The 18,734-nt window shown below is 40.7% G+C and overlaps 1 protein-coding gene across 31 annotated transcripts in view; it reads right to left on the bottom strand.

Annotated features, from left to right (window-relative positions):
• DTNA (dystrobrevin alpha) overlaps nucleotides 1-18,734 on the bottom strand; it is a 230,251-nt gene that overhangs the window by 51,241 nt on the left and 160,276 nt on the right. For all 31 annotated transcript variants that reach the window (XM_051612641.1, XM_051612644.1, XM_051612646.1 and 28 more), the window contains 5 exons: nucleotides 16,964-17,177; nucleotides 8,814-8,899; nucleotides 7,891-8,045; nucleotides 3,509-3,614; nucleotides 895-1,061 (listed from right to left, as the gene is read on the bottom strand). In XM_051612641.1, the coding sequence (XP_051468601.1) occupies nucleotides 895-1,061; nucleotides 3,509-3,614; nucleotides 7,891-8,045; nucleotides 8,814-8,899; nucleotides 16,964-17,177 (728 nt within the window). The remainder of the gene's footprint in view (nucleotides 1-894; nucleotides 1,062-3,508; nucleotides 3,615-7,890; nucleotides 8,046-8,813; nucleotides 8,900-16,963; nucleotides 17,178-18,734) is intronic.

Genomic DNA, 18,734 nt, shown 5'->3' with positions numbered 1-18,734 from the left:
TGACTGGCATACAGAGCAAACCACATCAGATTTAACCCTTGCCTGCTCCATCAACAGAAAAACGGGTATTTTTAGTGTTAAGCTTCAGAACTTCATTAAAAATACAATATGCTGTACGAACATGAGTCATTGCTTTATGAATAATTTTCTTTTTTAAAATTCATAATATGCTTTTGTAACATTTTAGATTAGTTAGGTATTTTCTGCCAGTCACTGAACACTGAAGGATGGGGATGCTCCAAAGGCTTCTGCTGGGGCTTTGCTCCAGTCCATGGAGAGCTTAGCCCCTAGGTCTGATGCCCTTCCAATAAGGCTAATATAGCTGTTGATAGTTATCTTTAAGCTTAGAAAAAGCATTGTATTGTTTTGTTTAACAATGAAAAGATTGAAGTGTGTTTTTCTCTACAGTAAACACTACTGTGGATCTAAGCCTGTGACAAGGCTCAAATTTACAGTGCCAGGACCACCCCAACTGCCACACGTATGCTGCAGCCACTTGACTGAAAATATTGATGAATGAGCATTAAGTAGTCATAATCTCATTTACACGTAGCCAAACAGAGCCAGCCAATGAGGATTTGACCATGAATCCTGTGGGAACGGGAGAAGCTGCTGTGAGCCTGGTGCCCGGCTGCCAGCCCCTCCGGCGCTGCCCTCCCCGCGGCACGCACCGCCACAGGCACCCCAGATCCTCACCCCGACAAGACCATTCCCACCTCTGCGCTCTCCCGATAGCTCCCAAGGCCGGAGCCTCCCTGATGGGGTCACCAATCCAAACTGGTAGCCCGGCTCCTGGCCCCCCTGTGCCAGATGGCTGCCTGCAGCTGCAGCCGGGGGCTTCTCTGCTGGCTGGAGGGCAAAGCAGTCTGCAGCGAGGCGCGAGCCTTCCCTTACCCATGACGTGTACTCTTTCATTTGGTGCTGGTTGCTGTGGGAACCGCTGGCATGGCCCCTCCAGAAGCAGTCCTGACAGAGCTGGTAATTGTGACACTGCTGGCAGCGGTAGCGAAACCCCATCATGCTCTCGCTGTGGCAGTAGGAACACTCAACGGGGTGGAAGACTGTGCAAGAGGAGAGAGAAATGCCGAGCCATAAACTAAAGCAGAGAAATTCCCAGCTAAAGCTTACTGACAAAGCCTCAAACTGAAGGGAGAATCCCTTCTTTGTTTCTAGTGATCTGCAGCATGGGATGCCACCTGCAGCTCTGACCCATGGAAACCCAAGTAGCCACCCAACAAACTGCGCTGAGCCACTGGCAGTGCCTCCTACACTGGGCACCAAACCTTTCGCCACTTCTGAGCTGACACCTCCTCCTCGCAGCAGTGAAAAATGTGCTCAGTGTCTACCAGAATACATGAGAGGAAACTCAAACGTGGGAAAATCCATTGCACCCTTCAGCTGCATTACTGGGGGCAGGCGAATGTTTTGCTGTGCTGTGAGGAGCTAAAGTGATGCACCTTGGAGGAAAAGTCAAACCCAGATGTCTGATTACTGGAAGCACAAAAATGTACTTCGGCATCTTGTTCTCTCTTAATTACTGCTGTTGCATCTGTACAACTGGAGTAATCCAGGTATTTACACTCAGCTTTGGATGCCCAGATTTGGAAAGCTGGCCACTGAAGGGACCTGTGTGCACCTGTTCATTGTTCCACTCAGAAGCAGATAGGAATGAGAATTCAAGTCACTGAGCATGCTAAGGCACCAATCATGACATTTGCAAGCCCATTCGTGGCAATGCTGCTATTTCTGTTCCTCTCTCTTCACTACAGCGTGCACCCAATTTACCACAGGGCAATGCACATCCACTTGTTCCCAAACACCTTCTGCTCTTCTGTGTGTAAGGTTCAGTCTGGGAGGATTTGGTTCAGTGCTGAGTGTGTCAAGGTTTTAATTCCTTGCCGGAATTTTGCAGCAGAAAGGGTTGGTGTTCTAGGCTGGGAAACCGTGCGAAGCTGGTGAGGGACAGCGATGATTGACAAGAGCTTGAGAAGGGTGGGATATATTGGTGGCTCAGTAGCCAAGGACTTGGGAACATCACCCATGGTGGTGCCGTTCAGTGGCAGATGGGTTTATATAGCACAAGAACATGTAAAATTTTGTCCTTCTCCTTTTCTCACCAAAAAATATCTCCACACCTCCTCTTCCACCAGCCCCATTTTCTTGTTGGAAGTATAGTATAAATACTTTTATTGTCTAACAGGATGAATATATATGATCTTTTTTTCCTCCTGCTCACCCCCTCTTCTTTTTTCTTGCACTGGCCCAAAGCTTCAGCTATGTTAGTTGAAACTACAAAGGAGCAAAACCACAGGAATATTCAACAAGCCCTTTACACATCAACCTCTGAGGGAAAATACTGTGCTGGAAAACTTTTTACAAAAAAATCTTTTTATCTTGCTAAATTAATATTTTAAAATTTTAGTTGGAATAATGACTGTCAGCATCATTGCCTCCTGATGATCATAAGCAAGAAATGCCAAATTAGGCACAAGCACACCCAGATAAATAAGACAGTAAAAAGGCATTTCTTGTTTCATGCTTTTTCTTCTATATACTATTGGCAGTGCTGGTCCTTCTGAACAGCAGAAGCTGGCTCCATTGAAGCTGGGGAGCTCCTCCAGAACTACACAAGAAGCTGTACAGAGTCTGCAGGCTGCAATTTGTTGAGGCACACAGTGAGGTGAGATGCACAAGCTTTCTAGTTCTGTCCCTACACTTTCAGTGTGGCAGAACCTTCTACAGAAACCATATACAAAGGGTTTGGCTGAAGGACTACATCTATGCTCTTGTGAACTTTTCCCCAGGTGCTCAAGAAGCTGGAAGGCTGACAAAGATATTATTGTCCAGGGACATGCAATATGTATTATGAAATAATCAAACTAGTTGATCTTTGTGGTCCATTTCATGGTCTTAAAATCTGGGATCTCCTAATTTTGAGGAAAGACAACGCTTGAGGAGAAAGAGGCAACTTAAAGCTAAATCTTCACCATCCATACAAGTAAAGGATATAGACAAATCTGGAACGTCCTTGCTCCTTTTCAGAGTATATTGTCTGGCAGTGTAGGCTTAGAAAGAGATCCTTCATAAGGACCTTTTGGCTGGCATTTTGTACTGTACTGGACATCTCCTGCCAAGAGTATTGCACAAACAGAAACTGCCAAGCTGTTTCTTCGCTGCTGCCATATGTCATAGTTAATAAAAGTGGTGGCCTTGATAGTTTACCAAATATAAGTGTGTGAATGGATCAAGTCCTATCACTCTTTGCTTATCCAGAGCACATCAGGTGAGGACATGATCAGGATAATATCCTGAGCATAGCAAAAACTCAGACACGTTCCTGGCCGAGTGACCAACAGGGTTCTTCAAATATTTTAAAGGTGACTGTAAAAATAGCACATGGAGTCAATGAACCCAGTACAGTAGCTCCTACAAAACTCTCTAGAGAGTGAGAAAATCCTCACACGAAAGTTTAGTGTTGCAACTGTTTTTGGCAGCTGCTCTTACTTACCATTTTCAACATTTGCCAGTCGATGCAGAAGTGGTAACCACACTAGACACTGTGGCGGGGGATCAGACATGAGAGTATCCAAGAAAGTGTTTAATGTGACTTTTTTCTGCTCAAACAAGCAAACAAACATGCACAAAGAATCAGTAGTTAGACACAGCAAAATGTTTTTATCTTGTCCTTTCAGAAACACTTGGGAACAAGTTTCAGACACTGTTTACTTGTTGACCTGGTTTACCAAAAAGAACAAGTGATACTAGCAAAGCTTTTCCAGACTCTTTTTAGTAGTTACAATGTACACTACTGAAGACTAGCAGTCCCTTTCCACAAGGCTGGGTTGCAGACACCTAGCTCACACTCACTGCGAGACTCTCTTCTAAAGTCATTGCCTAAAGATGCTTTGTGATTAAAGTTAGCACTTCAGCTCTTCATGTTCTCATACGTTTTGAGTAACCCATAACAAGTCCAGGAGCATGCAGGGCATCGCTGTACATTACCAGTTTTCACATGAAAAGCCACTGAGGGGAATGACCGACAGTGCTCCAACAGAGAAAGAAAATAATGACAAGGGGGTGTAATTTCAAAACAAATATATAAGGTAAGGACAGACCACCACAGGCAATTGTGCTACTGTAATTTAAGAAACTATGCTTGTCTGCTGAGTGGTGGTAATTAGTTATGGGTGAGCTGTGGTTATGGGATGTTGTGTCTGCATACACTCAGGGACTGCACCTGCTCCTAAACTCTTCACACCTGTAAGCACTCAAAGGCCTGTGCCCCTTCATCTTTCAATGAGATTTAAAGTATAAAATATCTCTGTTGATTTAAAAAATGTAACCTAGGGCCTTAAGTTTCTTAGGCATCTAGGAAAAGTCAGCACAAATCTTACCTGACTTGTTACTTTCAGATCTACCAGTGATATTTCAGCCTGAGATACCTCCACCATAAACACTTGCTCTTTCCTTCCTAGGATACTGGCTACATAAGTGTGTACTAAAGTATATAAGTACTGGGTGGTCAAGGACAGAGAGTCCTTAAGAAATCAGCAGTTGAGCCTTCCTTTAAAATAAAATTAAGATGCAAAAATACTGAGCCCTGCTGAGAATGTGTGCAGATATAATTTATAGACATACATATTTAAGTAGCATCCTCATATCCAAAGGGATTGCTAAATTTTCATATCTGATTGCATAAGTCAGTGCTTTAACTTGCTAAAGAACTGTGGTTACCCCATGAGGAAACAAAACAGCAGCTATGCAGTGACATGTATCATCTCCGTGTGTTGTGGAGTGCTTTAAAGAGCTGAGATTCCCAGATGGAGTGTCTGTGCTGCATTTATATACAATTGTCACCAGATGTAAAGAAAAACAATATTTCTCTTATACAGTGAGTGATCAGTGGAAAACATCAGACTCTGTAAACACAGTCTAGGGGCTGACATCTTGCAAGACATTGGGAAATATATAAAGGTAGTTGTCCCTAAAATAAGAGAAAATACTTCAGGCTGGTTGTGAAAATGAACAGATATAGCCAGAATAGGAGCTTTAAATCTCATTGAAATACTACCTTTTCCCACAATACCCGCAGTATGAAAGTCCCAGCAAACAGCTACCACCTGCTTATATGAATGATCTTCCTGCCTATGGAGAATGGATAATCACTTCCCAAATAGGCATCCTATGCTATAAGCATCAGCTGACAGAAAAAGGATCTTTCCTTGGGAGCTTTGCTGTGGATGTTTGGCATGGCTTTGCTGACCAGTGTCAGCAGCAAATGTCCGTGCTGTCTGCAGCAGAACTGAGAACAGGAGGAGAAACAGCAAAATGAAGTCTAGGAAAAGAAGGGCCCTCTAGTGCCCCATACTGCAGCTCTGAGTAGCCTTAAGTCTTCCCTCTGCTCTTGAAGACAGGTAAGTTGGCAGCAAACTCACAACTCGTCTAAACAAGCAAATATCCAGGGAGACAAGAACAGCTCTTCCACAATGGAGTAGGCTTTTGAATGCAGAAATAATTTAAAAACAAATTGCACCAAATAAAGCAACTTAGCTTCACTGACAGCTTAATGGCTGAACTTCTCTGGTGGTCACTGATTTTATGGATTAGAGTGAGCAATGTCCCTTAAAATTACACCATCAGAGCAATTTCCATACATTTAAAAAGGCGTATTTTCCTCTTGCAGTCCTTTTTTTCTGGGAAAGTTGAAACTGAAAGCTGTTTTCTAAGTATATGCCACATGCAGATGGAGTCTAGGCTTGTGGAATAACACTTAGCCAAGTGCTAAGAAAATGAAGTTAGCGTCTATCTTTTTAGACTGGGATAAAAAAAAAAGAGAGAAATAAAAAGTGGTTTTTCATAATAGTTACAACATTTAAAAATATAAATACAGTATGACATCACATTAAGGTTACCTACGGGGGAAAGTGGTGGCAATCAAAATCCCTTTTGAACCACAGATTTGTATTCTGAAACGTCAAGTCACCTGTTCTGGCATTTCTGTTCTATAAATTTTCTAACGAGGAAACACTGTTGTTTCTATTCTGAATAGCCACTCAATCTAGCAGTCATCCACAGACAGTGAAAAATACATAGTTTGATCAAGTAAACCAGCACAATGGGGAATAATAAAGCATTTCTGCAATGGGAAAAATCCTTTCAGATGCAAACTGAAATGGACTTCACACAAGGAGAAGATAATTCCCAGAATTTTTTATTTTCCTGAAATTGAGGAATCTATGTATCAGCTGAAAGGCTTCTGGTATGCAAACGGAATCCATATTGAGACCAACAGAGAGAGTGCCAGACTTTTCCCAGGGTATCAACTTATGATAATGCTAAGCGCATATGAGACGGTGAAAGATTGACATACAGTGTGACTAAGACTGTAAATACCATTTATCATAGGGATACATTGTTTCAAGTTCCATTCCATCTTGACTAAGCTGTAATGAGAATGACATACAGTGAATTTAAGTGAAACAGTAGACTAGATTTACATGTGCACTTGGCTGCCTATGGATGCAAAACAGCAGCTTTGTAAATCCGCTGGGTACCTACATCACTGGGACACCCAAGCCCCTTTAGCTTTCAACAGAGGTTGTGTACCAACCCATCTAGAGACTGCTTGGAGACTTCTTCTTAAGGCACCTAAGTAGATCCATTCATTTGGATGCAATGTCAATGAAAATGCCATTTCTGATGGCTGCTTAGATAGCAAATGAGTCCTGAATGACATTTTTTCAAGAAAATAAATGGCTTTTTTGATCTTTAATAATACCATGTCCAATACACAAAGCTTGAATGCCCTGTTATCATGTAGGAGCACTCCTTTATTTGAATACAAACTACCAGTCACTTCACTATGTAAATTCTTCAACATAAGATTAAGTGCTGTCTTAAGTCTCCCTCTGTGAAACAAGATGAATTTCACTTATGCAAGCATTACCATTTAAAATTATTTGGGAGATGATTCAATAAATGAATTCCAACAATGCCATTCAGCTGACTGGAGTGCCTCCTGATGAGTGATGAAAAAAAAAAAAAGGGACTCTATTTTGCATGAAAATGACACTATTCCTGCTCCATTCAATCTACCTGTTCAACAGTATTCAGTTAGCAAATGGAAGGATAAAGACAAGGCAAATACCACTTTATTTCTAACATTTTCCCAGTTTCAGCATCTTCCCTTACTTTATATTTATGGAATTAAACAGTATGATGTGTGGCAAGAGCTAGAGGAATTCTCACTCCCTCTGTTGGAGAAGTGGACAACTAGCCCCAATTATGGGACCTTTTGAAGTGCTAGAAATTAGCTGCAGCCAACATTCAGACACCTACAGAGTGTGGTACATTGTGGAAAAATCTCTTATTCTCTTTGGTATAATTTCATTGTTTCCTGAGCCTATCTCATTGGTGGAATCTGCAAGAGAGTAGGGATTTTTTAATACTTACTGACTCCCATTTTAAATAAAGATTTAAGACAATTTTCTACTCACTCATAAACTTCTCATGTGTGTCTACTATCACTTGAAAAACATGTAGTTTGATGTTCTGGTGAAAGCTGAGCTTTGTATGGAGAAGTTAAATTCTCACAAATACTTGTAGCAACACCAACTAACCACAGGAGAGGACTGCATGTTTGGGGTATTTATAACACCTAAATGTACCTAAATTAAGCACTTAAGTTAGGAAGTTAGTCTACTCAGGCTTCCTAATTTAGGAACGTGTAAGGTAAGATCCTGCTCTGAATCACATTTTGACTAAGCCTCTTTCTCCTCCATGGTTCTATGGGGAACCTATAGAGACTAGCTTCCTATTGAAGGCACCAAACCTATATGCCAGAAATGAGCAAAGTGGACGTCCCCTCCACTCTACCATGTGTTCATTTACCTGTTGTGAGAAACAGGATTTTGCTGATTGTTCAGTATAACCAAATGAAGGCCCTTCGAAAACAGCTGTGGGCAGCTTGAGAACCTCCCGTAGAAACATGTCATATCTGCCATAAACCATCACTCCACTGGAGTCAGAAATCATTGAGAAAATATCTGAGGGGAGAAAAGACAAGAAAAGGACACAATAACTTCAGTATGAGCTACAGATTTGCTCTGAATTCAGTCAGTATCATTTGATTTAAACCAGAAGCGCTAAACAACATGTTCTCATGTTCTGCTTAGGAAAACCTCCACTATTACTGCAACTTTAATTATAGTTCCTCTCAATGGAAAACAAAAAGAATTCTTTATATATAAAAAGTAATTGATTTGATATTGAAATATTGTGGGTTTTTTTTTTTTTAATTGTGTGTGGTCAGTTTTTTAAATGAAGTCTGATACATGGCATGAGGCAGTAATTTAATGAATTATGAAGGATCTAACTTGACAAGATATGCAACATTAGCTTTTTGCCTACTGCCAGCTCACCATGTCAAATCTAAGTCTTGACAACGAGTTAATCATGTCAATTATTATTGTTTTGGACACACAAAGCACTGAAGGTCTTTCAAAGATGCTTCATGATGTTGAACATTTGAATCACTTACCTGTACTCTGAATTCAATCACTCCAAAGAAAAAACAAACAAACAGCCGCCAATCAGAACCTCAATATCTACAATTTGCCTTCAAAAATATGAAGACCCGTGTGAAGTTCAGTCAAACATTTAGCAGGATTTACTTGGAGATATATATAGTGCAAATCCCAAGACCAGCCATGAAACCATACCTTATTCTAATTCCTTCTTTTTCCTACCCCTACTGTCATGTCTCCAAGTACAACAATGACTAACAGGCAAAAAAAGTCACCCAAAAGACGTACATCTTAATTTGTCCATGATCTTTCCTCCACAGAGAGTTGCCAAGGCCATTTTGACAGCAAAAACGGAAATTTTACCATGTCCTTCCCTGTTCAAAAATAGAAAGCAGACATATAATATGGACCTCTTTAAATTCAAACAGTATATAATTGACACGCAATATTGTAATGCACACTGTATGTGGACTCACACAGAAAGAAATAAGACCTTTAAAATCAAAGTTTGTATCTTCAGTACATTATTCTGTAAAGATCTCAGAACAGTTTTATTATACATGTGAAGCTCAGTATTAAACTGTATTTCACTATACACTAGGGTGATGACTATTACTGCTACTTGTGCAGTAACTGGAAGGCACCTGTTGCACTCCTGGTCTCCCTATCCTAAGTGCACTGGGTATCTTCTGTCCCTAGACAATTGCAAGTACGTCCAAAAATCAACACTGGGAACAAAAATTTAAAAAACCCCAACAAACAGAAAGGGGTCACGAGCACACAAGCTGTGTCATTTACCTGTTAACAGATCCTGACAACTGCCTTTAACACTGAACCCTGATGAACCTTTAAGAAGGACTCTGCTGAAAAATGGGGAATAAGCATGCATCCAGAATGAGCAAAGGAGATTCGTTGTGATCTGTAGAACAGTCTTGTCCCTGTTTTCTTCAAGTTGAGGCTAAGCCTGGCTCTCTTGTTTTCCACTTAAAATGTGTAAAGCTATCAGACCCCAAATGCCTACAGGAGTATGCCTTGGGGCAAAAAGACATAGATTTATTCTATAAATGCAGGCACTTTCAGGTGAAAATAAAATACTTTGTTTTCTCCCTAGAAGAGTCAGACCATACACTGCACTCTTAGGATGCTGTGCTCACCTTTAGCACATTGCCACCTCTTCCTTCAACTGTCTCAACACATGCAATGGCTTAATTCCTTCTCTTGCTGTCCTCATCCTCCTTTCCACTCCTGATAGTCCCCAGTGATTACCTGCCATTATATGAACCTTGGTATATCTGAGCTGCGAGAGCAATACGTGACTTCACACACTGCAAGGCACTCTAAAAACATTCCTAAAAGACCTATCCCCCGAGTTTAGCCTAAACCAAGTCCAGAGAGTTGACAGGAATGGCAGAACAAAAGCACTGCAATGCTCAGTCCCTTTCCAAAGCTGAGACTGAACATGACCTCTTATGTTCATCTGCTGTTTAATGTTCATGTTTTTGGCATAAAAATGTTGGAACGTGTGTTTTTCCCTCAGTCTTACTTATCCACAGTTGCACTAGGGCAATTCTTATCTATCATCCAAACTCCTTAGCACTACTTAATAGCTTCCTATATGTTCTCACTGTATTATGTGAGAACACATTGCCATCATGCTTTAAAAAAGAGACACAGTCAGCCAATATTTGTGAGCTTTACAAAATGGCATCCATGTCTCCTTCTAAATTCTGCTGCTAATGATGGGTCAAGATAATAATTTTTTGTGTCATTTTTTGGAAGTGGAGGATCTGTGATTTTCAGTCTTTATCAGGGAACATTATGCTTATAAGGAATTCCCTGTTAGAATAGATATGCCTTACATAAGATAGTCCAAGTGCAGTGGCAATAGCAACGTATAGGAAGTTAGCTCTCCCCATCAATATTTATGAAATTACTCTGTTGATTGTCCCTCACGATTCTAATGAAGAAAATTGTGTCTGATCAGAACTAAAGGATAAACTGATTCTGGAAAGACACAGACTGCATCTCTCTTCATTAAGTCACTCAGACTTTAGAAAATGAGTCAGCTGCCTAAGTTAGGCAAGCTAATCATCTTTACACTGCACTTAGTTCTAGCTCAGTGTAACCCACAATCCTAAATAATAATTCTAACTATTATTCACAGACATTTAAAATTATGCTTTTTGACAGAAAATTCACCAGAGATGCTCACAAGAAGAACTAAATTCACAGCTTCTTAACTATTTAAGAAATAAATCTTTACTATGTTTTTCAATGTCAGTTTTTGCGCATATATTCTTTTCCATTACATTGTGTTCTCATTGACTGGCTTTGTAAGATTAAAATGACACTACAGAAATTTCAGAGTATCTTCCAGTCTTCTGTATTTCAATCCTTAGTTGGCTGGATTTTAATTTCTGTAAAACAGGACGTAGCACTTCTGCAGCTAAGGCTAGGAATTTGGCCATGTTGTATTATTTTTATGCAAGCTACCCTCTAGGTCTCTGGGAATTTTTCTTCACTGTTTCATCATGAGTTTCTTACCTGCATTTAAAAGAGTGGTTATACTTAAGAAAAATACATGCTAATCAAAAGCAATGGTGTTATTGAGAAGCAACGGAAGTATTAGAGGAAAAAATAAAGCCCAGGTGGAAGTGTTTCAGATTTAGATTATTTTTTCCCAGTAGGTTCAGTTACAGTTACTAACAGGATTATATTTTTGAATGGCAGACACATATCAACTTGCCTTCAGCTTTCCATCCTAGAACCACTGGCTTCTCCCACACTCAAATGCTTGTTATGGAACAGAGGAGCAGGAAAAGAAAATATTTAATTTATTTTTTCAGTCTGTCCATTTGACATTATTATTTTTAACACTGTATTTTGTATTGGTTATTAGTATTCATAAAAGCATCACTAGAGGCAGTATAAGTTCAACTTGCCCTTCAAATGTATGTATGTCTGAATACATATATACGCATGCATGCATATATAAATATATATATATGAGTGATGAAGAGATAGGATAATGGGGCCTAAGAACTGGCAATACCATTTGGATCCAGAAGAGCCCTAAGCTATGTCTAAGCACTACAGATGTCCTCGACTGGCAGCACTGGGGCCTTGCGGTGTTTGCTGTGTAAAAGCAAATCGTGAAGCAGTGGTTAACAGCAGCATGAAGATGTCTATTGAAGTTGGTGCTCCCTGAAAGAAGATTCAGGCTGGCTACTGCAAAGAGATACAAATTTTAGTAGTGGAAACAGGAGAGGACCTAAAATATTTTGATTTTATGTAGCACCTCTCTTACTGAGGTTACTCCTCAGAAAAGCATTAGAAGCATAAACGATGGCAAAGGCAAATCTTGAAACTGATGTGCACTTGGCAACCGCACAGGATGGAGTACTTAGGAAAGGGAACGATGGCCAGGGCTTAAGGTTATCTCCTGCTGCTTGGGGAAAAAAGGGCAAAAAAATAATACATGCTTTTAGACACCAGAGCAGAGCAGAGGGTTTCCTCTTCAAATGCATGGCTGCTGAGAGCAACAGCCTCTTCCCAGAGCAAGAAAGCCCCATAGACTGCCAGATAAAACCCACACCATGCAAGGCAAAGTCCAGCTCCAGGGCCTGAATTTGCCTTTTGGGTCAGCAAAGAAAGTGGTGCCAAATGGATGCCACTGACACTTGTCAGGATCCCTAGCACTTCTCAAATGAGACAGCCATATGGTGGGGAAATCTATAAAGAAGTAACATCTTTAGAAACAGCAGATGCGTCCCATGAAATGGACACTGAGAAAATAATTTTCTCATTAACTAGCAAGAAGTGGTGTTCCTCCAACACTTTAAGTTACCTTTTCCAAAAGTAAGAAAATTTCTTCAACACTTGCGGGCCTCCTACTGCCCACCTTAATCAAGGCAGCCAGTTCTGAAGTGTCAGAGGTTGTAATTACAAATTCCCATTTTCACAAATGGGTTTCAGACAGGAAATTTTATTGGAATCAAGCAAAATTATTTCATTTAGGAGAGAAAACTGCATAATGAGCAAATCTCAGAAATGCAATTTTTTTTGTGAACTTTGTAAAAAATAGCTGGCCTGTACAGCTTCCAATGGTGGAAGAAGAGAAGAAATGAAATGCTTCACAGCTCTGAATAGATGGATGAGCAAGAAGTTATACTTCCAAAATAGATACTGAACATCTTTATGTACTGAACATGTATGTGAATGAATTGATATTTATTGTATAGGATGCAAATGTGTATTTGATTAAGCAAGGGTGTTAATATTTCCTTTTTTCTTTGTAGAAGTCAAGCCCCTTCAGCCAGATTGAGTCTGTACCATAGTCCAGAGGGCACTCCTCTATTGACAGCACAGGTACATCGAAGAGACAGAGAAAAATCAGCTATGATCTTGAAAGCAGGAATAGCTGCACTGCAATACTGCATCAGTGCTGAAGGTGATCTAGCACAGAATATTTTATGGTTTGTTTAAGAAGAGTCTTTCTGGGAATAGCTCAATTGAACGAGGTTGACATTCCACCTAGCCGCCTGCACAGGCTTTGACACCCAACGGATGATTTTTTCAGAAAGGTTTGAACTTGTCATCTTTTAACATAGTACTTATGTGCCAGTGAAGAACTATGCTATTATTTCATAAAGCCAGTTCATCACCTTAGACCTTGAAGCAAAAGCTATGGACAAATTTTAACATGCAGTTAAAAATGCAAATCCATCATGTTTTTATCCAGGTTTTTTCAAGTCTGACTGCTTCCTTCTGCTCACTGGTTTTGGTCTGCCGGGGTCCTCCACCACATGATGTTGTCTTTCACACACTAATGGCAAATTAATTGGAGTAGCATTTCTGTTTGTGAGTTTTTATTTTGTTGACTTGTAGTTTTGTATGGTTGCACTTTGGTTTTAGCTTGGCATGAAGAAGCATCGTACTCTGTGACATGTGAATTCTTATACACTAGAGCCTTTTCTCACTATTTCCTCCTTTCAGGCTTGAGCAGCAGAGAAATATAATTACCTGTAGGCCTAATGAATCCCCAAGGCAGTGAAAAAATAATTAAGAAATTGGGAGGAAAGTTCAGCACAGGCAGTGGGCAAGATGGCCCACAAGTCACAGCATTGCATCAGGATTCGTCTTGACTCTTGCTAGCGAGGTTCTAGCTCTGGAGAAGACATCTGTATTGCAGGCCTAGGGAAATACTCCCTGCCAGGTTTTCAGCAAGCTATAAATGAAGGAAGAAGTTCTTTGTAAAGCCTGGAGGATCTTCAGCCAGCACAGTACATGTGGGGCAGAATATTTTAACTAGAACTAAATAAATGGGACAGTGTTATGCTTATTGGATTTTAAATCACATGTTAACTTGTCCCTTGTGGACCTTTCATATTTGTTAAGTCTCAGACTCCATTTCTCCACTCTCTTTCTTTGCATTTCAAATGGCACATGAGAAACTGCACAACCTTCTCTGGACCTACCCAGAGTACCACAAGAGAATCCATTGCTCTCTGTAGCCACGAACACCAAAAACATTCATGATCACTTAGAACAGCCTTCTCATTTATACTGAAGAGCTGTTTGGGTTTGGTCCATTGTTTTGGTCTTAGAAAGCTGTTCTGGGTTTTCTAGGGTTTTGGGGTTTTTTTGTTGTTGTCTGTATTGATAGAATCAAATGTGATCATATTAACATTCATTAATAAACATGAAAAATAATTCCTCAGTAGCCACCTAGAAATTTGGATAGCACTTCTGTAGGCTAACTGTTTCCTTAAAACACAAGCCTAAGAAACAGAGGAGTGAACCCTGATCAAAGATAACAGGATTATTTTAGGGGTGACTGTCATGATTTCACTATGATTCATGCACCTAGTAAAAACCCTTTTTTCATCAGAGAAGACTGCTGACAATTTAGTTTAGCTGTCAAAGTTTCTATAAATGGGGGGAGAGTGAGAACAAGACTTCATCCTGCCCCACAATTCCACCCCTGCTCCCCCTATATGCAGTTAATTGCTTCCCTCTGAGAATGGGGCCACAAGAAAAGAACTTTTTCCTCCTTCTACCAACCTGTAGCCTTCAGCAGAGAAGGACCTTTCTGCTGCACTGCAAGGGAAGGGAGGGAAAAGTGCCACACAGGAAGCAGAGACATCAGCTCTAGTTAGAGCCAGCAGTTCTCACACTGCCCCTTCAGCATGTCGAGTCACCTCTCTCCCTTTGCTTCCCAGAAATGGAAATTTCGACCATCAGTGGTCACTAAACCAACACTTGACCAAAAGCTTTGATGATCGGAATAATACCAAAAGGGTAGGGAATGTTTAGAGAATCAGATGCTTAAATTATATGTCTATAACTGTGATAGCTGTCCAGACTCCCATTGCTGTAAAGAGAAATCTAGTTGGCATAGATCTCCATGAAAACTGAACTTAAATATCTCAGATTGCACCTGACCCTCACCCCAGATGTTTGGCACATTTAAAATGGGGTGATAGGCAAACAATCCCTGTCTCAGACCCTAGAGCTGGGAGCCAATTCCTGGGGGTCCTTTGGGTGTTTCTTTCCTTCTGGGAAGCACATCCTGTGAGCCTTATGAGGAACGTCTGAGGGAACTGGGGTTGTTTAGCCTGGAGAAGAGGAGGCTGAGGGGAGATCTTATGGTTGTCTGCATCTACCTGAAAGGAGGCTGTAGTGAGGTGGAGGTTGGTTTCTTCTCCCTAGCAACAAGTGATAAGACAAGAGGAAATGGCCTCAAGCTGCACCAGGGAAGGTTTAGATTAGGTATCAGAAGAAACTTCTCTCTGAGAGGGTCATTAAACAGTGGAACAGGCTGCCCAGGGAGGTGGTTGATTCACCATCCCTGGAGGTGGTTAAGAGATGTATAGATGTGGTGCTTAGGAACATGGTTTAAGCACTGGACTTGGTAGAGATAGGTTACGGTTGGGCTCGATAATCTTAAAGCTCTCATTCAACCAGAACGATTCTGTGATTCTGTGCACCCTGCTCAAGGCACGATGACAAACCAAACTGCTGCTTGGCAAATGGGGTGAGGGTCACAGCCTCCTCATCCCCACAGGCCCTTATGGGAGCCCAGAAACAGGTCACAATCCACAGCACATAGGATGTTCTCAGCGAAAGCAAAACCTTTCACCTTTAAGCACATTCTGTTTCCGTACAGGGGAGTAAAATCCTCTCCTCTGCAAGCAGCCTTGACATCTAGCTGAGATCTCTACGGCTGTTACAAAGAGCTACAAAACAAGCACATTATTGCAGATCTTGCTTCCATGGCCCTGGGTCTTTCCTTGTGTTTACCAGCTTGGAAGCAGTTTGCTTGTGGCATGCACCAACATGCATGTCCAGCCGTTTTCATATTCCTTTTAGTGGAAGGACAGCCTTGTCATGGCCACAATGCTAAAAATTAAGATGTCTGTTCCTCCTTTTACTGCCCTCGAGGAGAGAAAAATATTTCTGAAGGCTACAGTTTCACAATGGATTGTCTTCTTTTTTGTTACCCTCGGAGGGGCTGGAGGGGAGGTTGGCTGCAGCATCTACTTTTACTCACTGTTGCCATGGCAACTGAGCTGCCGGCTGGTCTGGCTCAGAAAGGTGCACAACAGGACCCAGCACGGGGACCCTCAAGAGAGAAGATGGGTAAGAGGGAGGGAAAAAGGGGTAGCATGCTTACTTTAATGCAACATGGGCAATGCTTTCAGCTGGTGAATTTTCAAAATACAAGCCTATAAAGAGGCAATGGGCCACCTGCATCTGTCAGATTTAACCACTGTTCTCCAATAATTTGGCTTTGAGGATGGCAAATGTTGCAGTATAGGTTGACGACTGTGTATTCAGAAACATTAATATGTATACACAGCATACTCATTACAGTAAGTGGTTCGTTCGATCTCAAACTTGTCCTTTTTGTAATATAGGTCCCATGCAGTAATAAACAACATGAATTCCAGCTTCCCCTCCAGGTCTTTAACTTATTTCTGTCACAGTCTCAAAATTATGCTGCACTGGCATGAGCCAGAAAAAAAAAAAATCTGCTTACAGCTGCACAAACTTGCAGGAAAATGAACTCTTTCAAAATAATGAGCTATTAACCCATGTCACTGCTGCAGAAGCATTGCACTGGTGTCAGCCACTGGTGTGTCAATAAATAACAAGGCAAATTAGAAGTGGATGTAAATTTGTTTCTGTAGATAATTCCACTTTGATATAAACTGGAACAAGTCTGAGTAACTGGATGAAAACACAGTTGTGCTGAATTTGGCTTGGCAGAAAGGAAAGCAGAGGTCCTTAATTTAGGTTCTTTCCCTAGTTAGTTCTATTCACATGCTTGTTATTTTGGTCAGAATTGAGCTTGTTCAGTTGCTTTCCAAAGGTATTTCTAGAACAAGTCAAATCCTTTCTCCAGCTGGGAGAGGAAGGAAGAAAGGCAGACTTACGGATCAAAGGCTGCTAGTAAGAAGTTGAGCAGTAAGCTGATGGATTGTTCCACGTTGATCTGGTGGGTTGTTGGCATCCGTTTGTTGAGCTGGTAGAAGATGGTTGAAATCACAGCTTCCAGGCGAGCCACGTTCAGTTCGATGTTGGGATCCAGGTTGTTCAACGCATTTTCCCGCAAGGCTTCTATCACATTCCAGATGTCCACCAGGTGCACTAGGGGACAGGAGAGAAAGAGTCAGCGGGGACATGTGCTCCTGAAAGCAACTAAGAAGAAAAGTCACTTCATCCCATAGGGTGTGGAAATCACACAGAACATGCTTAATGAATAATTGAGTGCACAAACGTATGTTCCATTACTTTGAATTGAACTTGGTAGAGGAAAAGAGCAAATAAAACACAAATACATTAATAAGTAAACAATATATTGATGTTGTTAGTTGCAATGAGTACAACTTCAGCTCAGGAAATCACTCCTCACTGTATAAAGCATTCAAGTAAAAATCTATATTTTATGGAAATCACTGGAAGGTAAATATATGCTAATTGTTTTTCTGAACCATGCCTTTATGAATCCTCATTCAGAGGTTACTCTTGGGTATCAATTTGCATAGCAGATGGGCTTTTCAGGAGATCCTGAGAATACTAAGTGCTTAACATGTATTGATATTTTGAAAATTCTTTTCAGCAATTTGTATGGAAAGCAAAATATTTTACAGAAATAGAATTGTAATTGAGTCATGGTAGACAAGCTACATTTAAACAAAGAACATGTAATGAAGTGATCCCAAAGTAATATTTTGTGTCTTCTAAATTTATCTGTGAAGTATTTGTTAAATATCTCTGATAAAGTCCTGGTCTAAGATGAATTTCATGGGGGCTGTTGTTACCTAAAGGACAATCTGCTCACCCTTCATATTGCACCCAAACAGAAATCTTGCTTGCCTAGCACTGTTATTATGGTAGTATGATCAGCTTGCTGCCAATTGGCATTTCCAGAAGTGCTGGACCATGCCAAAAACCCACAACATCCCTACACTCATTAAAAATTTGGATTTAGTTCAAACCTGACTGAACTCAAAGAATCATCCCTTCTTTTCATCTTAAGTATTACCTACTGTCCTACTAAACTGTCAGTAAGAAACAGATCATGAGGTTCAGGGTGCAAATTCTCTGTTCCTTTTTTTTTTCCTACCATATCGTTTTTATTACTTAGCATGGTGATATGTTTTATGACATATCAACAGCCATCTGTATGTGGAAGGAGAAGCATTTTTTTTTTTTTTGTGGATACAGAAATTTAATTCTATTCCTCATTATTATATTTTTGCTTATTTGGGTGGCAAACGCTGTCTCCAACTGGAATGTGACCTGATGGTCTGATGGCAGGGAAATGTCAGCTGATACTAGACAGATAATGAAACCAAATACAGTAGTTTTGCTTAGTCTGGACTTTTTCCTCATGATTGAGTTTCTTTTCTTCTACCTCAGGAAAACAATAATCTCTAATGCCCTGCTACTGCATGTGTAAGCCCAAGGAGAAAGATTCACTACACAGATGAGCAGCAACAGCAGCAGCAACTACTTCAGGTGATAGACAAGGTACTTTCCCACTTCATCCTGCTGGTCCCTAGCAAATAATTGTGAAAAACTGAAAGATGCAGTTCCATTGTGACACCTAAATATTAATTTGGCCTTTGTAGTATAAGGAAATGTCTATAGGTGACCTTTATGCTGGCAAACTGTCTTCAAGGTGTCATTCTGCATTAAGCC

This window comes from Apus apus, chromosome 2 (assembly GCF_020740795.1).
Source record: "Apus apus isolate bApuApu2 chromosome 2, bApuApu2.pri.cur, whole genome shotgun sequence".
NCBI lineage: Eukaryota > Metazoa > Chordata > Aves > Apodiformes > Apodidae > Apus > Apus apus.
This window is presented reverse-complemented; position numbering and strand designations above follow the sequence as displayed.